General features: G+C 43.8%; 1 protein-coding gene across 1 annotated transcript in view; it reads left to right on the top strand.

Moving 5' to 3' along the window:
* The first annotated feature begins 397 nt into the window (after positions 1 to 397).
* LOC110494775 (neurexophilin-2) overlaps positions 398 to 24,852 on the top strand; it is an 82,711-nt gene continuing 58,256 nt past the window's right edge. The window contains exon 1 of the mRNA XM_021570105.3: positions 398 to 931. Coding sequence (XP_021425780.1) covers positions 875 to 931 — 57 coding nt within the window. The 5' untranslated portion in view covers positions 398 to 874. The remainder of the gene's footprint in view (positions 932 to 24,852) is intronic.

The raw sequence follows: 24,852 nt of genomic DNA, 5'->3' as shown, positions 1-24,852 counted from the left end.
TGTTTTTCAGAGATGAAGAGTACAAAACAGACAGTGGATCAGTATTGATACTGGCGTTGGGATGATAACACAGGTGAGGTGAGAGAGGAGAAGAAACCGCACCTGTCTTGTCAAGAGGTCCGTCTGGAAGGCGCCAGGAAATTGTGCTAGGCGCTCGCCTTTACGCGCAGACAAGGAGGGAGAGAGGGAGAGGGAGGGAGAGATAGGGAGAGAGAGAGAGGGAGAGGAGTAACGAGGGAGGGAGGGAGGGCGGGGGAGGAGTAACGAGGGAGGGAGGGAGCGAGAGAGACTGAGAGGGAGGGAGAGATAGGAAGAGAGGGGGAGGGAGAGAGATAGAGGAGTAACGAGGGAGGGAGGGAGGGAGGGAAAGAGGGGAAGAGATAGGAAGAGAGGGGGAGGGAGAGAGAGAGAGAGAGAGAGGGGGAGAGAAGGAACAAAAACATTTTCTCTTAAACCATCCTCTCAGCTGTGAGTGGTACAGGAGATGCTCTCGTGATTCGGGATCTTCATTCTGATTAACGTTCTCTTCCCGCAAGGTGACTTTGCGTCCCCGCGCAAACTTCCCGACTTCTGTCCTCCAATATTCGTTCAAAACTATGGATATGCCTCTCAGAAACGAAACGGACCGGAAAATATAAACCTTCAACTAATTATCGGTATCGAAAATACGGTGAAATAGACGGAGAGAAAAATACCTACATCGAAACTTTTTTTTGGGGGGGGGGGGTTATTTTTTCTCTCTCTGTGTGTCTGCCTCGTCTCTTTGTGTTGGATTGTGTGAAGCTGTGATCCCTGCCGAGCGTTGCTGCTGTGTGTATGTCAACCCAAGGAGACTCGTAGTGTCAGGGTGGTCCGCGACGGAAGGTGTGCTGCGATGATGAAGGTACTCGTTTGGACCATTGTGATCCTCGCCCAGTGCGTTCTACGAAAGGTAAGAGAAAACGGAAAGTTACTCAACCGTAACCTATTGTATAACATAAATGTTGTGTTTAGAAAACGTAACCCATAGGCTAGTCACTCATTTGTAGAGTAACCAAAACCTCCAACAATGAATTGAACTCCTAAAGCACGATACCATTTTTCTGGTAAGACACAATATAAATATTGGACTCAACTCCAACTAAATATACTAGAGAATACGATACATTAGGCCTATTTGACATTCCACCTGTGACATGTGGTGATGGAAGACCAGTCTCTATTTGTATTAGCTCAACAAACTTTTGTCAAGTTATTGCGAGGTTCTTGACATGTTCCTTGTATTTCATGATGAAGCAGTATGTCTCCGAGAATAGTCATTTGACCAGTTCAGTAGAAAAAGGTGTTGTTGCTGATGTTTTCGGGAATAGAGGCATGTGTAGTGTGAGTGTATCACATCACATGTTTTTTTCAGCGCTGCCCTGCCTGCGTTCCAATTTCGAGTCTCTTATGAGTTCATAGCTAGCCCCGCGTCTTGCTGACTCAATTATGCCGTCTGAGCGTTTCCCTTACCCCCCACTTAAGCATCCCGCCCGTTATCTATTTATCTATTTGCGCTCGCAGCCACTTCCTTGTAATTTTTTTCTTCAGAAGTTAAACATGCCCTCAGCTTGTTTTATGTTTTATCTCAACATCACCATACTAAGCAAAGAGTTTCTGAATGTATTATAGTTGGGGTGTACTTAGTGTCTAGTGTGTGTGTGTGTGTGTGTGTGTGTGTGTGTGTGTGTGTGTGTGTGTGTGTGTGTGTGTGTGTTTGTGTGCGTGTGCGTGTGCGTGTGTGTGTGTGTGTGTGTGTGTGTTTGTTTGTTTTCAGGACCCCAATGTTCCAATAATTTACAATAACTTTTTTGAAATGTCAGGACTTTTTTCATGTCCTGAACTTGTTCAAATGCTAGTTGAAGCTTTAGGGTTAGGTTTACGGTTTTTGGGGCTAAGGTTATTATTACGTTTCGGGTCAGGTTAAGGGTTAGGGAAAATAATGGTCAAACATTTTTACTCCCCAAAAAGTCCAGAAATGTCATGAAAACAAAGCTGTGTGTGCATCTCTCGCTCTCTGTTTGCTTGTGTGTGTGTGTGTGTGGGGGGGGGGGGGGGGGTATAGAATGTTCTGTGAGAACACTCTTGGAATATGTAAGTGATAATCAACGAGGGGCTATCCGTTCAATGGAGAATATGGAACGACGTGGATGGTGTGTTCCACGACGTGCTGCCGGAGTGGAACTGACTTCCATGCGGTTGCATTATTTTCCAGAGAATGAATAGAGGCCCGAGTTGATTATAACCCTTTTATACCAGGGTTTAGTTGAACACATTTGGCACTATACATGTGTTCATTTGATAGTAGAAATGTGTTTGACGTCCACTGAAGTAGGTAGCAAGTTGACTATAGATAGCTACAGTAGTTGGCTTGGTAACTAAACAAACAGACGTGCTATTTTAGCTAACCAAACCATCAGTCATAGCTCGCTATTATGAAAATAGAATTCAACAATACCAAAACTGTTTTCAATTCGACTTTTGCTTTTAGAAGCAGCGCAAACAAAAACATGTAAAAAATAAACTATAGACATTGAAGAGTACACCGACAACAGTGTAAAACAAACCAACTTTACTATATAGAGATAGAGATAGGAAAACAACACAATACGGAAGAGTACACCAACAATGTAAAACAGAAGAATGCCTTTGAAATGACAATATTAAAGAGGCATTCAGCAGTTGAAACAATAACAAAGCAGGCTCCCCACCCATGGCTCGGTAAAAAGCTGAGGGATGGCCCTGGAAAAATGTAATCATTCTCAATTACATAGACATAGCTATGGATGCAAGGACAGATCATCCGTGGTATCAAAATGATAGTTTTAACCATGTTTTGAGGCTATATAGAATTTGTTTACAAACATTGGAGTTAAACAAGTTTATATTTCGGCTTCTCATGGAGTGTGACAGTTGAACTAAGCTCATGAGGCATTTATAAGTTATATTCTTCAAGAATCAATAGGTATACAGTTGAAGTCGGAAGTTTACATAAACCTTAGCCAAATACATTTAAACTCAGTTTTTCACAATTCCTGACATTTAATCCTAGTAAAATTCCTTGTATTAGGTCAGTTAGGATCACCACTTTATTTTAAGAATGTAAAATGACAGAATAATAGTAGCGAGAATGATTTCTTTCAGGTTTTATTTCTTTCATCACATTCCCAGTGGGTCAGACGTTTACATACTCTCAATTAGTATTTGGTAGCATTGCCTTTAAAGTGTTTAACTTGGGTCTAACATTTCGGATAGCCGTCTACAAGCTTCCAACAATAAGTTGGGTGAATTTTGGCCCATTCCTCCTGACAGAGCTGGTGTAACTGAGTCATGTTTGTAGGCCTCCTTGCTCACACATGCTTTTTCAGTTATATACATATTTTCTATAGGATTGAGGTCAGGGCTTTGTGATGGCCACTCCAATACCTTGACATGGCACAACTTTGGAAGTATGCTTGGGGTCATTGTTCATTTGGAAGACCCATTGCGACCGAGCATTAACTTCCTGACTGATGTCTTGAGATGTTGCTTCAATATATCCACATAATTTTCCTTCCTCATGATGCCATCTATTTTGTGAAGTGCACCAGTTCCTCCTGCAGCAAAGCACCCCCACAACATGATGCTGCCACCCCTGTGCTTCACGGTTTGGATGGTGTTCTTCGGCTTGCAAGCGAGGTCTACCAAAATTGTCAAAGGCTCCAGTCACCCAAGTCATAGACTATATATATATATATATATATTTATTTATTTATTTTTTACTTTTGTTTATTTATTAAATATTTTCTTAACTCTATCTTCTTAAAACTGCATTGTTGGCTTAGGGCTTGTAAGTAAGCATTTCACTGTAAGGTCTACCTACACCTGTTGTATTCAGCATTTCACTGTAAGGTCTAATACACCTGTTGTATTCAGCATTTCACTGTAAGGTCTATTACACCTGTTGTATTTGGTGCATGTGACAAATAACATTTGATTTAATTTGATTTAAGGTGTGAATATTGAGATGCCATATCCCACATTAATTTTTTTATTTTTTCTATTCTCCTTTATCACACTGTTGTTATAATTGATGTCATTATTTTTTATGCCTGCATTACATTGCAATAATTCTGTTGATTTTGTTTATTTATCATCAAATGAAAACATGAATCAGGAAAAAAGTCAATCCAACCTCGTGCTTAGCACCTACCATGACAGCAGTAGCTCTCTGGCTATTTTTAAAACAACTTAAAAGCATCCTTAAAACTAGTCTTTCTTTTTAGTCTGGAATCCAACATTAGAATCACTTGTGACAAACCTTAGTGTTAGGACTAGGAGTGCGTGTGTGTGTGTGTGTGTGTGTGTGTGCGTGCGTGCGTGAGTGTGTGCGTGTGTGTGCGCGTGTGTGTGCTTACAGACATGTGAACTGCAGTGGAGGCTGCTGAAGGGAGGACGCCTCATAGTAATGCCAGGTATTGAGTAAATGGAATGTTATCGATCACATGGAAACCACGTGTTTGATACCATTAAATTGACTCCATTCCAGACATGGACTCCATTCCTCCCCTCTCCAGCCTCCAGTGGTGTCCTCCTCAGATATGTCAGAGTGCTAAAAACATCCTGTCATCTGGCGGATTGAGGTTACACCAGCTATTGTGACAGATGACACACTTAATTATTTAGAAGATTTGAATACATACTGAAACAGTTCACTATTCATTTATACTGCAGAAATGTTGAATACTAATTTCTGATTGGTTAGAAGGGCATTCTAGAATGCACATTAAAACCAGATAACGGGACACCTTGCAATCATGACCAATATTATGCAGCTACACATGCAGACTGTACTTGCTACAAAGTTACAGAAAGCTAAACCAACAACCACACAAACTGAAATTGGATACATTTTACAACGAGGAAAAGCTTAGCTAGCTAGCATAGATGTTTTTTTTTTGCAGAGACATTTTTTTTGAGCATCTGATGACTTAACGGGGTGAGTGATGAACATGAATTTCTCTGGTTCCTACTGTTGCAGTCATGACACAAGTGGTGCTATGCTGTCAAATCCTCCCACGTGTCTTTAGTTTCACCAGCTATTTTCAACAAATTATATATTTTTTTGCTTGGTTGTCATATTGCCAGGTTTGCTAGCGACAAACGGTTTAGCTAGCTTCTAGCCTAGTGTTTGATATGCAATGTGATGAGCTGGAATGAGCAGTGTTGAGTGTCCTGACGAGAAAGGAAACTTCTTAATAAGTCATTATCAGCTCATTGTCATTATCAGCTCATTGTTATTATCAGCTCATTGTCATTATCAGCTCATTGTTATTATCAGCTCATTGTTATCATCAGCTCATTGTTATCATCAGCTCATTGTCATTATCAGCTCATTGTCATTATCAGCACATTGTTATCATCAGCTCATTGTCATTATCGGCTCATTGTTATTATCAGCTCATTGTCATTATCAGCTCATTGTCATTATCAGCTCATTGTTATTATCAGCTCATTGTTATTATCAGCTCATTGTCATTATCAGCTCATTGTCATTATCAGCTCATTGTCATTATCAGCTCATTGTTATTATCAGCTCATTGTCATTATCAGCTCATTGTCATTATCAGCTCATTGTTATTATCAGCTCATTGTCATTATCGGCTCATTGTTATTATCAGCTCATTGTCATTATCAGCTCATTGTCATTATCAGCTCATTATCATTATCAGCTCATTGTTATTATCAGCTCATTGTCATTATCGGCTCATTGTTATAATCAGCTCATTGTTATCATCAGCTCATTGTCATTATCAGCTCATTGTCATTATCAGCTCATTGTTATTATCAGCTCATTGTCATTATCAGCTCATTGTTATTATCAGCTCATTGTCATTATCAGCTCATTGTCATTATCAGCTCATTATCATTATCAGCTCATTATCATTATCAGCTCATTGTCATTATCAGCTCATTGTTATTATCAGCTCATTGTCATTATCAGCTCATTGTTATTATCAGCTCATTGTCATTATCAGCTCATTGTCATTATCAGCTCATTGTCATTATCAGCTCATTGTCATTATCAGCTCATTGTCATTATCGGCTCATTGTCATTATCAGCTCATTGTCATTATCAGCTCATTGTCATTATCAGCTCATTGTTATTATCAGCTCATTGTCATTATCGGCTCATTGTTATTATCAGCTCATTGTTATCATCAGCTCATTGTCATTATCAGCTCATTGTCATTATCAGCTCATTGTTATTATCAGCTCATTGTCATTATCAGCTCATTGTTATTATCAGCTCATTGTCATTATCAGCTCATTGTCATTATCAGCTCATTATCATTATCAGCTCATTATCATTATCAGCTCATTGTCATTATCAGCTCATTGTCATTATCAGCTCATTGTTATTATCAGCTCATTGTCATTATCAGCTCATTGTCATTATCAGCTCATTGTCATTATCAGCTCATTGTCATTATCAGCTCATTGTTATTATCAGCTCATTGTTATTATCAGCTCATTGTCATTATCAGCTCATTGTTATCCAAATTTATATCAATAGAAAACAGATACATTGCTGTTATTATGGCTGCAGAGGTCGCGACTGTGTTAGCCGTAGCTAGCTGGCTAGCTAGCAAGTAAGGGTAAAGACATAAATAATAATAAATATCAAACGAAGAACTGGGTCGCATCTCTAGCATCCAGAAGATGAGAAAGTATGAATAAAACATGCGTTGTCTATTATTTCCAAGGTAATGTACAGAACGTCGGCGTTTATCCTTACTTAAATGCTCCCTGTACCCTCCTCTTACATCGGATTCCAAATGAAGTGCAAGGCTTGAATTGTGTTAATGTTGGAGTGTGTCAACCATAATGTAATTCTGTGCCTTGAAACGATACTCTTTTATCTGTACAGGGAACATGTAATAATTGATAAGGTGAAATGGATGTATTATTATTAGCCTGTGGCTCTGTGAGTAAGTTATTTATTTTATTTTACCTTTATTTAACCAGGCAAGTCAGACAAATTCTTATTTTCAATGACGGCCTAGGAACAGCGGGTTAACTGCCTGGTCAGGGGCAGAACGACAGATTTGTACCTTGTCAGCTCAGGGGTTAGAACTTGCAACCATCCGGTTACTAGTCCAACGCTCTAACCACTAGGCTACCCTGCCCGCCCCTCCACTCTAACCACTAGGCTACCCTGCCCGCCCCTCCACTCTAACCACTAGGCTACCCTGCCGCCCCTCCACTCTAACCACTAGGCTACCCTGCCGCCCCTCCACTCTAACCGCTAGGCTACCCTGCCGCCCCTCCACTCTAACCACTAGGCTACCCAGAGCTGAGAGGAGGCGAACGGAAAGGAGAGGAGAGAATGGATCGAGTGAACGAGCGATGAGAGGAGAGAAGGAGAAAGTGTTTCGTCTCCAGGCACTGCAAAAGCATTGAGCATTGAAGGGTGATAATCAAAAACTATTCATGGTGGATGTAAAACAGCCCATCGGCCATCAGCCCATCGGCCATCAGCCCATCGGCCATCAGCCCATCAGGCCATCAGCCCATCGGCCATCAGCCCATCGGCCATCAGCCCATCAGGCCATCAGCCCATCAGGCCATCAGGCCATCAGCCCATCGGCCATCAGCCCATCGGCCATCAGCCCATCGGCCATCAGCCCATCGGCCATCAGCCCATCCTCAAACTCGCCCTTAGCTTCAACCTTATCGGCCAAGCTGGAATTAAATATTTTTTTATATTTTATGTGTAGTATTAAAATATGATGATTATTATTATTCCATTTCATGACCCTTTCATTGTACACATCTAATATGACATAATAAAATAGCAGATAACATCTAACACTACACAAGTCAGATAAACAATTAAATAGCAATGCTATTCAGAAATAAGACCTGATTTTTCTTTCAGCGAGGTATCATCTCACCTGATCTATTTATCAGCTTTATAAAACAACCAGCTTCCTGAACCCCGGGGATATTAAAAGGAGTGAACAGCCTTAATTGCAGGGTTTTTTAAATTCATTTATTATCCTTCGATTAGCATCTCTGTAACAGTTTTTTCTCTCTCTTTGGCACCCTCCCAAAAGAGGTGACTAAACTAAATAGAATCGTCATCAAATTAAATCTAATTTTGATGGTCACATGCTGATGTAGACCAACAGTGAAATGCTGACTTACAGGCCCTTCCCAACAATGCAGAATATATATCTTTTAATAATAGTAATAATAGTAATAGAAAAATAATAGTAACACGAGGAATAAATATACACAATGAGCAATGATAGCTTGGCCATATACATGAGGTACCAGTACCAAGTCAATGATAGCTTGACTATATACATGAGGTACCAGTATCAAGTCAATGATAGCTTGGCTATATACATGGGGTACCAGTACCAAGTCAATGATGGCTTGACTATATACATGGGGTACCAGTACCAAGTCAATGATAGCTTGGCTATATACATGGGGTACCAGTACCAAGTCAATGATAGCTTGACTATATACATGGGGTACCAGTACCAAGTCAATGATAGCTTGGCTATATACATGAGGTACCAGTATCAAGTCAATAATAGCTTGGCTATATACATGAGGTACCAGTATCAAGTCAATAATAGCTTGGCTATATACATGGGGTACCAGTATCAAGTCAATGATAGCTTGGCTATATACATGGGGTACCAGTACCAAGTCAATGATAGCTTGACTATATACATGGGGTACCAGTACCAAGTCAATGATAGCTTGGCTATATACATGGGGTACCAGTACCAAGTCAATGATAGCTTGGCTATATACATGGGGTACCAGTACCAAGTCAATGATAGCTTGGCTATATACATGGGGTACCAGTACCAAGTCAATGATAGCTTGGCTATATACATGAGGTACCAGTATCAAGTCAATAATAGCTTGGCTATATACATGAGGTACCAGTATCAAGTCAATAATAGCTTGGCTATATACATGGGGTACCAGTACCAAGTCAATGATAGCTTGGCTATATACATGGGGTACCAGTATCAAGTCAATGATAGCTTGGCTATATACATGAGGTACCAGTACCAAGTCAATGATAGCTTGGCTATATACATGAGGTACCAGTATCAGGTCAATGATAGCTTGGCTATATACATGAGGTACCAGTACCAAGTCAATGATAGCTTGGCTATATACATGAGGTACCAGTACCAAGTCAATGATAGCTTGGCTATATACATGAGGTACCAGTATCAGGTCAATGATAGCTTGGCTATATACATGAGGTACCAGTATCAGGTCAATGATAGCTTGGCTATATAACTGAGGTACCAGTATCAAGTCAATAATAGCTTGGCTATATACATGAGGTACCAGTACCAAGACAATGATTGCTTGGCTATATACATGGGGTACCAGTACCAAGTCAATGATAGCTTGGCTATATACATGGGGTACCAGTACCAAGTCAATGATAGCTTGGCTATATACATGGGGTACCAGTACCAAGTCAATGATAGCTTGGCTATATACATGAGGTACCAGTACCAAGTCAATGATAGCTTGGCTATATACATGGGGTACCAGTACCAAGTCAATGATAGCTTGGCTATATACATGAGGTACCAGTATCAGGTCAATGATAGCTTGGCTATATACATGAGGTACCAGTACCAAGTCAATGATAGCTTGGCTATATACATGGGGTACCAGTACCAAGTCAATGATAGCTTGGCTATATACATGAGGTACCAGTATCAAGTCAATGACCATAGGAGTGAATAATTAACATTTAGCAGATTAACACTGGAGTGATAAATGATCCGATGGTCATGTGCAGGTAGAGATACTGGTGTGCAAAAGAGCAGAAAAGTAAATAAATAAAAACAGTATGGGGATGAGGTAGGTAGATTGGGTGGGCTATATACCGATGGACTATGTACAGCTGCAGCGATCGGTTAGCTGCTCAGATAGCAGATGTTTAAAGTTGGTGAGGGAGATAAAAGTCTCCAACTTCAGAGATTTTTGCAATTCGTTCCAGTCACAGGCAGCAGAGAAGTGGAAGGTAAGGCGGCCAAATGAGGTGTTGGCTTTAGGGATGATCAGTGAGATACACCTGCTGGAGCACGTGCTACGGGTGGGTGATGCCATCGTGACCAGTGAACTGAGATAAGGCGGAGCTTTACCTAGCATAGACTTATAGATGACCTGGAGCCAGTGGGTCTGGCGACGAATATGTAGCGAGGGCCAGCCGACTAGAGCATACAGGTCGCAGTGGTGGGTGGTATGAGGTGCTTTAGTAACAAAACGGATGGCACTGTGATAAACTGCATCCAGTTGGCTGAGTAGAGTATTGGAAGCTATTTTGTAGATGATATCGCCAAAGTCGAGGATCGGTAGGATAGTCGGTTTTACTGTGGTACCAGTATCAAGTCAATGATAGCTTGGCTATATACATGTGTGTGGGTACAGTCCAGTGTGTGGGTACAGTCCAGTGTGCGGGTACAGTCCAGTGTGCGGGTACAGTTCAGTGTGTGGGTACAGTCCAGTGTGCGGGTACAGTCCAGTGTGCGGGTACAGTCCAGTGTGCGGGTACAGTCCAGTGTGCGGGTACAGTCCAGTGTGTGGGTACAGTCCAGTGTGAGGGTACAGTCTAGTGTGTGGGTACAGTCTAGTGTGTGGGTACAGTTCAGTGTGAGGGTACAGTCCAGTGTGTGGGTACAGTCCAGTGTGTGGGTACAGTCTAGTGTGTGGGTACAGTTCAGTGTGTGGGTACAGTCCAGTGTGCGGGTACAGTCCAGTGTGCGGGTACAGTCCAGTGTGTGGGTACAGTCCAGTGTGTGGGTACAGTCCAGTGTGCGGGTACAGTCCAGTGTGTGGGTACAGTCCAGTGTGTGGGTACAGTCCAGTGTGTGGGTACAGTCCAGTGTGTGGGTACAGTCCAGTGTGTGCATAGAATCAAGAAGGGTCAATGGTCCTCATAGCTATTTGGTTAACTATTTAGCCGTCTTACAGCTTGAGGGTGGAAGCTGTTTTTAAAAAAAAATGTAACCTTGATTTAACTTGGCAAGTCAGTTAAGAACAAATTCTTATTTTCAATGACGGCCTAGGAACAGTGGGTTAACTGCCTTGTTCAGGGGCAGAACGACAGCTTGGGGATTTGAACTTGCAACCTTCCAGTTACTAGTCCACCGCTCTAACCACTAGGCTAAGGAGCCTTTTGTTCCCAGACTTAGCACTCTATTACCTCTTGCCGTGCGGTGGCAGAGAGAAGAGTCTATGATTTGAGTGGATGGAGTCTTTCACAATATTTAGGGCCGTCCTCTGACACCGCCTGTTACATAGGTCCTGGATGCCATGGTGATGTACTGGGCCGAACACACAACCCTCTGTAGCGCCTTGTGGTCAGATGCCGAGCAGGTGCCATACCAAGTGGTGATGCAGCCAGTCAAGATGCTCTCTTTTTTGAGGAACTAAAAAGATAGGTTCAATAAATACTATTTGTACTGTTTTAATTTTTTTTAATCTGTGACAGAGAGTATACGTCTGAAGCACGTGCTCAGTCCATTTCCTGTCAGATGATAGAGCGAGCAGATTGAGTAGAAGTGTTCCACTCATTGCCAGGTGATTGTTGCCAGGTGATTGTTGCCAGGTGATTGTTGCCAGGTGATTGTTGCCAGGTGATATGGCAACATTTGTGTGTGTCACCCGACCCATTTTCAAAACCTAGAACGATCTACAAATCGGTCCCCCTATCTCCTAATCTGACAAATTCTATGTTAACCAACCCATAATCTCTTGTGTAATCTGTTGCATCGTGATGAGAAAAGCAATCACATTATTGGTACACCAAACCAGTAAGTATCTATTTATTTATGCCTAGTGTGTATCTATCATAGCTGGTTTGTTCACTCTGAAACAGCATTCACTTCCCTTGGCCAGATCAAACCACAGCCACCAGGAAATGGCACAGATATTCAGACAGTTTGTTTGGCTAGCACACGTAGGTAAAACAATTATTAATTTCCCAATCACAATTCATTTCTAGACAATTAGTATCCACATCCACAAGTATCCACATTTAGGTGAGGACAATGTACTGTATTTACATTAGTCACTGCTGTCTACCAAAGCCCTTTCTGACAACGAGTACAGAACACCTTGTTCCATAGTCCTGAATACTTTCTGACAACGAGTACAGAACACCTTGTTCCATAGTCCTGAATACTTTCTGACAACGAGTACAGAGCACCTTGTTCCATAGTCCAGAATACTTTCTGACAACGAGTACAGAACACCTTGTTCCATAGTCCTGAATACTTTCTGGCAACGAGTACAGAGCACCTTGTTCCATAGTCCTGAATACTCTCTGACAACGAGTACAGCGAGTACAGGACACCTTGTTCCATAGTCCTGAGTACTCTCTGGCAACGAGTACAGAACACCTTGTTCCATAGTCCTGAATACTCTCTGACAACGAGTACAGAACACCTTGTTCCATAGTCCTGAGTACTTTCTGGCAACGAGTACAGAACACCTTGTTCCATAGTCCTGAATACTTTCTGACAACGAGTACAGAACACCCTGTTCCATAGTCCCGAATACTTTCTGGCATCTTCTTTTCCATTGTCCAAAATACAAGCAGGAGGTTATTAATAATTTCAGACCCAACGGTATGTTCTATTTATCGAGCTCAAGACCTGCCTCAGACTGGTCAGACACACACCGCCTCATCTAATTGTAGTGTAGCAAGCAGAAACGTATTGTTTCTTGTACAGTATATACAGTATTTGAACCAACCATTTACAGTCTTGTCGGGAATGTAATTGTGAATTTATTTATTCAAACGATATCTCCATTATGTTCTACATATTCAGATGCCTGTAATTCTCTGGAGTATCAGAGTACATGAGACGGACAGCACACACAATAACCATCAATAATCCATATACTGCTGTGCACAACATTTCCTATGGAACTGTATCACATCCAACATTTACCAGTCATCTGGTTAGGCCTCTCCTCTCATCTCCCCTTCCCCCTGCCTGCCCTCATCTCTCCTCTGTATGGCTTCTGGCCGGTGTAGTACGGTTTGATCTTAGTCCTGTATTGACGCTTTGCCTGTTTGATGGTTCGTCGGAGGGCATAGCGGAATTGCTTATAAGCTTCTGGGTTAGGGTCCCGCTCCTTGAATGTGGCAGCTTTAGCCTTTAGCTCAGTGCGGATGTTGCCTGTAATCCATGGCTTCTGGTTGGGGTATGTACGTACGGTCACTGTGAGGGCGACGTCATCGATGCACTTATTGATGAAGCCAATGACTGATGTGGTGTACTCCTCAATGCCATCGGAGGAATCCCGGAACATATTCCAGTCTGTGCTACAAAACAGTCCTGTAGTTTAGCATCTGCTTCATCTGACCACGTTTTTCTTGATCGAGTCACTGGTGCTTCCTGCTTTAATTTTTGTTTGTAAGCAGGAATCAGATTATGGTCAGATTTTCCAAATGGAGGGCGAGGGAGAGCTTTGTATGCTTCTCTGTGTGTGGAGTAAAGGTGGTCCAGAGTTTTTTCCCCTCTGGTTGCACATTTAACATGCTGATAGAAATTTGGTAAGACAGATTCAAGTTTCCCTGCATTGAAGTCCCTGGCTACTAGGAGCGCCGCCTCTGGATTAGCGTTTTCCTGTTTGCTTGTGGTGGAATACAGCTCATTCAATGCGGTCTTAGTGCCAGCATCGGTCTGTGGTGGTATGTAGACAGCTATGAAAAATACAGATGAAAACTCTCTAGGTAGATAATGTGGTCTACAGCTTATCATGAGATAATCTACCTCAGGCGAGCAAAACCTTGAGACTTCCTTAGATATCGTGCACCAGCTGTTCTTTACAAAAAGATGCAGTCCGCCGCCCGTTGTCTTACCAGACGCCGCTGTTCTGTCCTGCCGATACAGCATATAACCAGCCAGCTGTATGTTGATAATGTCGTCGTTCAGCCAGGACTCCGTGAAGCACAAGATATTACAGTTTTTAATGTCCCATTGGTAGTTTAATCTTAGGTCATCGATTTCATTTTCCAAAGATTGCACGTTTGCTAGCAGAATGGAAGGAAGTGTGGGTTTATTCGATCGCCTACGAATTCTCAGAAGGCAACGCACCCTCCGGATCCTTTTTCTTTCGCCTTCTCTTCACGCAAATGACGGGGATCTGGGCCTGTTCCCAGGAAAGCAGTATGTCATTCACGTCGGGCTCGTTGGCCTCGTTAAAGGAAAAAAAGGATTCTGCCAGTCCGTGGTGAGTAATCACAGTTCTGATGCCCAGAAGTTATTTTCGGTCATAAGAGACGGTAGCAGCAACATTACGTACAAAATAAGTTAACAAATAAGTTACAAACAACGCAAAGAAACGAACAAACAACACAATTGGTTAGAAATACGTAAAACATCAGCCTTGTTCTCTGGCGCCATCTTATGGGGAAGGGGAGAGGGAGGAAGGGGAGAGGAGAGATGAGGGCAGGCAGGGGGGAAAGGGAGAGGAGGGATGAGGGCGGGCAGGGGGAAGGGCAGAGGAGAGATGAGGGCAGGCAGGCAGGGGGAAGGGGAGAGGAGAGATGAAGGCAGGCAGGGGGAAGGGGAGAGGAGAGATGAGGGCAAGCAGGGGGGAAGGGGAAAGGAGAGATGAGGGCAGGCAGGGGGGAAGGGGAGAGGAGAGATGAGGGCAGGCAGGCAGGGGGAAGGGAAGAGGAGAGGTGAGGGCAGGCAGGGGGAAGGGGAGAGGAGAGATGAGGGCAGGCAGGGGGAAGGGGAGAGGAGAGATGAGGGCAGGCAGGCAGGGGGGAAGGGGAGAGGAGAGATGAGGGCAGGCAGGGGGGAAGGGGAGAGGAGAGACAAGGGCAGGCAGGGGGAAGGGGAGAGGAGAGACAAGGGCAGGCAGGGGGACGGGGAAAGGAGAGATGAGGGCAGGCAGGCAGGGGGGAAGGGGAGAGGAGAGATGAGGGCAGGCAGGCAGGGGGGAAGGCGAGAGGAGAGATGAGGGCAGGCAGGGGGGAAGGGGAGAGGAGAGATGAGGGCAGGCAGGAGGGAAGGGGAAAGGAGAGATGAGGGCAGGCAGGGGGGAAGGGGAGAGGAGAGATGGGGGCAGGCAGGGGGGAAGGGGTAAGGAGAGATGAGGGCAGGAAGGTGGGAAGGGGAGAAGAGAGATGAGGGCAGGAAGGGGGGAAAGGGAGAGGAGAGATGAGGGCAGGCAGGCAGGGGGAAAGGGAGAGGAGAGATGAGGGCAGGAAGGAGGGAAGGGGAGAAGAGAGATGAGGGCAGGCAGGGGGAAAGGGGAGAGGAGACGCCGGCTCTGACGCTCGTCAGATGTGGCAAGGCTTGCAAACCATTACAGACTACAAAGGGAAGCACAGCCGAGAGCTGCCCAGTGACACATGTTTGTGTTGCTTCACAGTCCTCGCTTTGAAAGGCTGGTCAAGACTCACATCAACACCATTATCCCAGAAACCCTAGACCTACTCCAATGTTCATACCGCCCTAACAGATCCACAGATGATTCAAACACTATTTTACTCCACACTGCCCTTTCCCACCTGGACAAAAAGGAGCACCTATGTGAGAATGCTATTCATTGACTACAGCTCAGCGTTCAACACCATAGTACCCTCAAAGCTCATCAATAAGCTAAGGACCCTGGGATTAAACACCTCCCTCTGCAACTGGATCCTGTACTTCCTGACGGGCCTCCCCCAGGTGGTAAGGGTAGGTAACAACACATCTGACACGCGGATCCTCAACACAGGGGCCCCTCAGGGGTGCGTGCTCAGTCCCCTCCTGTGCTCCCTGTTCAATCATGACTGCACGGCCAGGCATGACTCCAATACCATCATTATGTTTGCCATATACACAACAGTGGTAGACCTTATCACCGACAACGACGAGACAGCCTATAGGGAGGAGGTCAGAGACCTGGCCGTGTGGTGCCAGGACAACCACCTCTCCCTCAACGTGATAAAGACAAATTAGATGATTGTGGATTGCAGGAAAAAGAGGACTGAGCATACCCCCATTCTCTTCGACGGGGCTGTAGTGGAGCAGGTTGAGAGCTTCTAGTTCCTTGGCGTCCACATCACCAACAAACTAACATGGTCCAAACACACCAAGACAGTCGTGGAAAGGGCATGACAAAACCTATTCCCCCTCAGGAGACTGAAAAGATTTAGCATGGGTCCTAAGCTCCTTAAAAGGTTCTACAGCTGCACCATTGAGAGCAAGGGGGTTGCATCACTGCCTGGTATGGCAACTGCTCGGCTTCCGACCACAAGGCACTACAGAGGGTAGTGCGTACGACTCAGTACATTACTGGGGCAAAGCTTCCTGCCGTCCAAAACCTCTATACCAGGCGGTGTCAGAGGAAGACCCAAAAAACTGTCAAAGACTCCAGCCACCCTAGTCATAGACTGTTCTCTCTGCTACCACACGGCAAGCGGTACCGGAGCACCAAGTCTAGGTCCAAGAGGCTTCTTAACAGCTTCTACCCCCCCAAGCCATAAGACTCCTCAACACCTAATCAAATGGCAACTCAGACTATTTACATTCCCCCCCCCCCCCCGTTTACACTGCTGCTACTCTCTGTTGTATCTGTACATAGTCACTTTAATAACTCTACCTACATGTACATAGTCACTTTAATAACTCTACCTACATGTACATAGTCACTTTAATAACTCTACCTACATGTACATAGTCACTTTAATAACTCTACCTACATGTGCATAGTCACTTTAATAACTCTACCTACATGTACATAGTACCTCAATTACCTCGACTAACTGGTGCCCACGCACATTGACTCTGTACCGGTACCCCCCTGTGTATAGTCTCACTATTATTATTTTACTGCTGCTTTTTAATTACTTCTTACTTATTTCTTATTCTTACTCATATTTTTTTTCAACTGCATTGTTGGTTAAGGGCTTGTAAGTAAGCATTTCACTGTAAGGTTTACACCTGTTGTAGTCGGCGCATGTGACTAATAGAATTTGATTTGTTTTGATTTGATATCCTGGCCTGCCTGCCTGCCCTCGTCTCTCCCCTTCCCCCCTGCCTGCCTGCCTGCCCTCATCTTTCCCCTTCCCCCTGCCTGCCTGCCCTCATCTCTCCCCTTCCCCCCTGCCTGCCTGCCCTCATCTCTCCTCTCCTCTCTTCTCCCCTTCCCCCCTACCTGCCTGCCCACATCGCTCCCCTGCCCCCTGCCTGCCTGCCCTCTCCTCCCCCCTTCCCCCCTTCCCCCCTTCCCCCCTGCCTGCCCTCGTCTCCCCCCTTTCCCCCTGCCTGCCTGCCCTCATCTCTCCCCTTCCCCCCTGCCTGCCTGCCCTCATCTCTCCACTGCCCCCTGCCTGCCTGCCCTCATCTTTCCCCTTCCCCCTGCCTGCCTGCCCTCATCTCTCCCCTTCCCCCCTGCCTGCCTGCCCTCATCTCTCCTCTCCTCTCTTCTCCCCTTCCCCCCTACCTGCCTGCCCACATCGCTCCCCTGCCCCCTGCCTGCCTGCCCTCTCCTCCCCCCTTCCCCCCTTCCCCCCTTCCCCCCTGCCTGCCCTCGTCTCCCCCCTTTCCCCCTGCCTGCCTGCCCTCATCTCTCCCCTTCCCCCCTGCCTGCCTGCCCTCATCTCTCCACTGCCCCCTGCCTGCCTGCCCTCTTCTCCCCCCTTCCCCCCTTCCCCCCTGCCTGCCCTCGTCTGTCCCCTTTCCCCCTGCCTGCCTGCCCTCTCCTCTCCTCTCCCCTTCCCCCCTGCCTGCCTGCCTGCCCTCGTCTCTCCCCTTCCCCCCTGCCTGCCTGCCCTCATCTCTCCTCTACTCTCCCCTTCCCCTCTGCCTCCCCTCCTGCCTCCCCCACCTCCCCTTACCCAAGTCTCTCCCTGCCAGTGCTGTGGGTCCTTTTGGGGAGGCCTGGTCTACTTCTTCTACAAGATGAGGCCCATCTGTTCTGTCTCTCTGCTGGTGGGCCGTGTTGGTTGTTAAATTAGATGTCTTCCGATCCATCCATCTACGTGGACTGATCTGGACACCTCTCACCACTCCTCACCACTCTCACCGGGCTTCCACCATGGGGTGGGGTGGGGGGCACACCTCAGGTCATTTACTATCAGACACTATGGATAGTGAGGGGAGGAAGGGGGGGGGGGGGGGGGTCGGAGGAGAGGAGAAGAGAGGCAGAACGAGAGCACTGGGCTCCAGATCAGACCCCAACCTGTATGAGTTGGCAAGGCCTAGGTGTATGGTGCCCTACAGTACATGGTGCCAACCTGGCAGGGGCCTCTTCTGTACTGGGGCCAGCCTGGTAGAGGTGAAGATGTGGTGGAGGAGGGCTTCCCAGTACTAGTTTCCCCTTGACAGGCACACACACGCTGAAGCCAAGGCCAGGTCAAGATGCCTGAACCCTGCCTTGTCTAGCTATAGTCTGGCCTCGTGTGGTGTAGCTAGCACATGCCTGGCATTTAAATTCACTCACAAAGCCTAAACACACGCACACACACACCATCCTTCCTTCAATGGATGGATACCGGAGCATCTCAATGTGCTTGTGTGATGAATCCCCCCCCCCCCCCCGTAGATGATAATGTCTGAAAAGGAATCAATTTGAGAATATTCCAGGCAATACACTCATCCCACGCAATAAGCTATGTGACAGATACAGCTATACATTACTGTGCAGCCAACGAAGCACGCTCCAAATGAATAAGCAAGAAGATAAATATATTGCAGGAGCTAAGGCATGGAAAGCCATGGAAAATGAAAAAATGCTCTCATATACGGTGCCTCTGTTGTCAGGGGCACAGGGGGTAGACAAAGAGGGTATTTATTACACTGCAATTACCATTGAGGTATCACAGGCCTAATGGCAGAGGAGAAAATGAACACTTTGCAGGAACCGATAAAGGGGGCATTATAGCAGGGTTTGTCATGCCCTGCCAGGCTCTCCTCCTGGGGGCCCCCTATCCATCACCACACCACCACACCACATATGCCTGCCTTTTAAAATCACCTGCAGAGAGAGGGGGGTAGAAGGGGGAGAGGTAGAGGGTAGAAGGGAGATGGAGGGAGAGAGCGGGGAGAGAAGGGAGAGTAGAGAGATAGCCCTACCATTTACAAAACAGAAGAGTTGGGGCCGCTGTAAGAGACCACAGAAGCCTCTCGTCATCATCATGATCATCATCAACACCATTTCTTATGTAGAGTTGTCAATTGTCAGCAGTAGCCTTCATCTTAGTTGTACCTCTGTTATTTATTGTGCCTCTTTAAGTTAAGTGAAGCTGAAGGGAGTGTACATCGGGTGCCGTGGTCGGCCCTAATTTAGCTCTTATGTTCTAGTTAAGAGGTCCCCAGTCGTGGCTGAGATGTGACATGTGAATTAACGTGTTCTCCTCTGTAGCTCTGAGGAAGGAAACAGATAGCATCATAAGAGGCGGAATGACTTTCTGGCTGATCGTCTGATGACCAATCTGTTCGTTTCTTAACGTATGATGAGGAACTCTAGACTTGGTAGAATGACCAGTGTTACTGTGATGTTGGCTGCAGTGTAGGCAATATATTGACTATAGCTTCTCAGCTGAGCTCCTGTAGTAAAATATAACTGTGTGTGTGTGTGTGTGTGTGTGTGTGTGCGTGTGTTACATTTTTTCCTCTGTCTCTGTCTCTTATACACACACACACACACACACGCGTATAATGCTGAAGATTCACAGTGTGTGTGTTTTGCTGAAGAGTGTCAAATCAAATCAAATTGTATTGGTTGCGTACACATATGTTGCAGATGTTATCGCTGGTGCAGCAAATTGCTGATGTTTCTAGCTCCAAGAGTGCAGTAATACCTAACAATAAAAAACAATGCACACGAATCCCTAAAAATGAAAATTATGAAATTAAGAAATATCAGAACGAGCAATGTCGGGGTCCGGAATATAAATATAATATATTATTTTCTATGATATATATCTGCTGTGTGTTCCATTATTAAAGTAACCAGAGTTCCATTATTAAAGTAACCAGAGTTCCATTATTAAAGTAAACAGTGTTCCATTATTAAAGTAACCAGAGTTCCATTATTAAAGTAAACAGTGTTCCATTATTAAAATGACCAGTGTTCCATTATTCAAGTGAACAGTGTTCCATTATTAGGGTGACCAGTGTTCCATTATTCAAGTGAACAGTGTTCCATTATTAGGGTGACCAGTGTTCCATTATTAAAGTGACCAGTGTTCCATTATTAAAGTGACCAGTGTTCCATTATTAAAGTGACCAGTGTTCCATTATTAAAGTAGCCAGTGTTCCATTATTAAAGTAGCCAGTGTTCCATTATTAAAGTGACCGGTGTTCCATTATTAAAGTAGCCAGTGTTCCATTATTAAAGTGACCAGTGTTCCATTATTCAAGTGACCAGAGTTCCATTATTCAAGTGACCAGTGTTCCATTATTAGGCTGACCAGTGTTCCATTATTACATTGACCAGTGTTCCATTATTAAAGGGACCAGTGTTCCATCATTACATTGACCAGTGTTCCATCATTACATTGACCAGTGTTCCATTATTAAAGGGACCAGTGTTCCATCATTACATTGACCAGTGTTCCATTATTAAAGGGACCAGTGTTCCATCATTAAATTGACCAGTGTTCCATCATTCCATTGACCAGTGTTCCATTATTAAAGTGACCAGTTTTCCATTATTCAAGTGAACAGTGTTCCATTATTAGGGTGACCAGTGTTCCATTATTAAAGTGACCAGTGTTCCATTATTAAAGTGACCAGTGTTCCATTATTAAAGTAGCCAGTGTTCCATTATTAAAGTGACCGGTGTTCCATTATTAAAGTAGCCAGTGTTCCATTATTAAAGTAGCCAGTGTTCCATTATTAAAGTGACCGGTGTTCCATTATTAAAGTAGCCAGTGTTCCATTATTAAAGTGACCAGTGTTCCATTATTCAAGTGACCAGAGTTCCATTATTCAAGTGACCAGTGTTCCATTATTACATTGACCAGTGTTCCATTATTAAAGTGACCAGTGTTCCATTATTAAAGTGACCAGTGTTCCATTATTAAAGTAGCCAGTGTTCCATTATTAAAGTGACCGGTGTTCCATTATTAAAGTAGCCAGTGTTCCATTATTAAAGTGACCAGTGTTCCATTATTCAAGTGACCAGAGTTCCATTATTCAAGTGACCAGTGTTCCATTATTAAAGGGACCAGTGTTCCATCATTACATTGACCAGTGTTCCATCATTACATTGACCAGTGTTCCATTATTAAAGGGACCAGTGTTCCATCATTACATTGACCAGTGTTCCATTATTAAAGGGACCAGTGTTCCATCATTAAATTGACCAGTGTTCCATCATTACATTGACCAGTGTTCCATCATTAAATTGACCAGTGTTCCATCATTACATTGACCAGTGTTCCATTATTAAAGGGACCAGTGTTCCATCATTACATTGACCAGTGTTCCATTATTAAAGGGACCAGTGTTCCATCATTACATTGACCAGTGTTCCATCATTACATTGACCAGTGTTCCATTATTAAAGGGACCAGTGTTCCATCATTACATTGACCAGTGTTCCATTATTAAAGGGACCAGTGTTCCATCATTAAATTGACCAGTGTTCCATCATTACATTGACCAGTGTTCCATCATTAAATTGACCAGTGTTCCATCATTACATTGACCAGTGTTCCATTATTAAAGGGACCAGTGTTCCATCATTAAAGTGACCAGTGTTCCATGACTATGTACTATGTACCTAGTTTGTGTGTGCTACTCTTAGACAGCCTTGGGTTTTCACAGTGTTGTGTGTGATTTATCGTGACACACCTGTGAGAGTTATATAGAGGAAGATTCTGTGCATGTTATGAAATATTAAAGTGTAATCCCAGAGACACCAAATATTATAACTCATACTGCAGACGGCTGGGAGTGCTCAGGGTCAGCCCCAGCACTGTGTGTGTGTGTGTGTGTGTGTGTGTGTGTGTGTGTGTGTGTGTGTGTGTGTGTGTGTGTGTGTGTGTGTGTGTGTGTGTGTGTGTGTGTGTGTGTGTGTGTGTACGACCGGCTACAGATGTGACTGAGGTGGAAGGATTCGTTTTTTATAATTTTTTTAATATCTCCAGCATCGTGCCTTGTTATGCATTATTTCAGACATGCATTGAATTTATTGGAGAGAAACAAGCCAGTGGTACTCAGCTGAAAGAATGACCCTGCTCAGCCAGCAGGACATCACTGTGGAAATACACACTATATATACAGGACAGATTGGAAAGCACTTCTGAAATCCAACACACCAGTCTCCAGGTTTTGATTAAGATAGATCTCTAATAATGCCTTAAATCAATGATAAATAGGAGGGGGAAAATGAAAATATATTTTCTTATTTTGGAAAGATTATGTACAGAAAATGATTTGTCCTTAAAGCCTTTCTGTTATTGTTCTGTGGCGAAGCGTGTTACAGATTATTGGCCTGACTATATATCTGTTTCATCAACTGCATCTTTCTTTCATTGCAAAATGTCACTTCCTTCCTTCCTTCCTTCCTTCCTTCCTTTCTTTCTTTCTTTCTTTCTTTCTTTCTGTCTTTCTTTCTTTCTTTCTTTCTTTCTTTCTTTCTTTCTTTCTTTCTTTCTTCCTTCCTTCCTTCCTTCCTTCCTTCCTTCCTTCCTTCCTTCCTTCCTTTCTTTCTTTCTTTCTTTCTTTCTTTCTTTCTTTCTTTCTTTCATCCTTCCTTCCTTCCTTCCTTCCTTCCTTTCTTTCTTTCTTTCTTTCTTCCTTTCTTTCTTTCTTTCTTTCTTTCTTTCTGTCTTTCTTTCTTCCTTCCTTCCTTCTTTCCTTCCTTCCTTCCTTCCTTCCTTCCTTCCTTCGTTCCTTCCCTCCTTCCTTCCTTCCTTCCTTCCTTTCCATCCTCCTCTTCCATTTCCTCCTAGTGCTGTCCGTCCGTCTGTCTGTAGCCTGGCTGCGCTACTCCACTTAGATGTTAGAGGAGGCTGGTGGGAGGAGCTATAGGAGGACAGGTTTATTATAATGGCCCGAATGGAACCAATGGAAGGGAGTCAAACATGGTTTTCTGTTCCATTTCTACTATTCCATCCATTACAATGTGCCCGTCCTCCTATAGCTCCTCCACCAGCCTCCACTGTTTGATGCCATTCATTTCTTCATATTTTGACAGTAAAGCTTAAATCAATAAAATAAAAAAATTAAATAAAATAAACATATAAATAAAATAAAATAAAAATCAATAAATCTTCAAGCTTTATCAAAATGTTGGCCTTGTAGATATGAAATGTGTCAGGCGAATTCTGTATCTATTAGTACTGCTGTAGTAGTGTGTACTACGGGTAGTCAGTAGCAGAGGATGCTGGTGGGAGGAGATATAGGAGGATGGGCTCATGGTAACGGCTGGAATAAAATAAATGGAACAGAAAATCATCTTTGACTCTGTAGTGTAGTGTTTTGTGTACTGTCGTGTAGTGTTGTGTTTTGTGTACTGTAGTGTATTGTTGTGTTTTGTGTACTGTAGTGTAGTATAGCGTTTTGTGTAGTGTTGTGTTTTGTGTACTGTAGTGTATTGTTGTGTTTTGTGTACTGTAGTTTAGTATAGCGTTTTGTGTACTGTTGTGTCGTATAGTGTTTGTGTAGTGTCGTGTTTTGTGTACTGTAGTGTAGTGTCATGTTTTGTGTACTGTTTTATGTTTATGTTGTGTTTTGTGTACTGTAGTGTTTTGTGTACTGTAGTGCATTGTTGTGTTTTGTGTACTGTAGTGTAGTATAGCGTTTTGTGTAGTGTCGTGTTTTGTGTACTGTAGTGTAGTATAGTGTTTTGTGTACTGTAGTGTAGTGTTTTGTGTAGTGTTGTGTTTTGTGTACTGTAGTGTAGTGTCGTGTTTTGTGTACTGTAGTGTAGTGTCGTGTTTTGTGTACTGTAGTGTAGTGTTTTGGGTAGTGTCGTGTTTTGTGTACTGTAGTGTTTTGTGGAGTGTCGTGTTTTGTGTACTATAGTGTAGTGTTTTGTGTATTGTTGTGTTTTGTTGTGTTTTGTGTACTATAGTGTAGTGTTTTGTGTATTGTTGTCTATTGTATTGTTGTGTTTTGTGTACTGTAGTGTAGTGTCGTGTTTTGTGTATTGTTGTGTTTTGTGTACTGTAGTGTTTTGTGTAGTGTTGTGTACTGTATTGTTGTGTTTTGTGTACTGTAGTGTTTTGTGTAGTGTTGTGTTTTGTGTACTGTAGTGTAGTGTTTTGTGTATTGTTGTGTACTGTATTGTTGTGTTTTGTGTACTGTAGTGCAGTGTCGTGTTTTGTGTAGTGTTTTGTGTAGTGTCGTGTTTTGTGTATTGTCGTGTACTGTAGTATAGTGTTTTGTGTAGTGCAGTGGTGAACCGTGACTAGTGGTGCCAGTCCCTCAGTTTTGGAAAAAGATCTGATGTCCTACATATAGATAGAAACCTCGGATGCCTGTGTTTCCAGAGCATGACTAGAGACCTTTACTTCTACAGAACTATGTAGGGGAAGCAATTATTTGATGACGGGAGTCACACGGTCCTAAGCCACGCTGTGACTCACACAAATATCGATAGCAGGAACCACGTTATAGTGTTTGTGTACTGTAGTGTAGTGTCATGTTTTGTGTACTGTAGTGTAGTGTTTTATGTTGTGTTTTGTGTACTGTAGTGTTTTGTGTACTGTAGTGTATTGTTGTGTTTTGTGTACTGTAGTGTAGTATAGTGTTTTGTGTACTGTAGTGTTTTGTGTACTGTAGTGTAGTGTCGTGTTTTGTGTACTGTAGTGTAGTGTTTTGGGTAGTG

This window comes from Oncorhynchus mykiss, chromosome 17, assembly GCF_057628025.1.
Source record: "Oncorhynchus mykiss isolate SJ-2025 chromosome 17, ASM5762802v1, whole genome shotgun sequence".
NCBI classification, from domain to species: domain Eukaryota; kingdom Metazoa; phylum Chordata; class Actinopteri; order Salmoniformes; family Salmonidae; genus Oncorhynchus; species Oncorhynchus mykiss.
The sequence above is the reverse complement of the archived record's forward strand: the minus strand, read 5'-3'. Positions and strand labels throughout refer to the sequence as shown.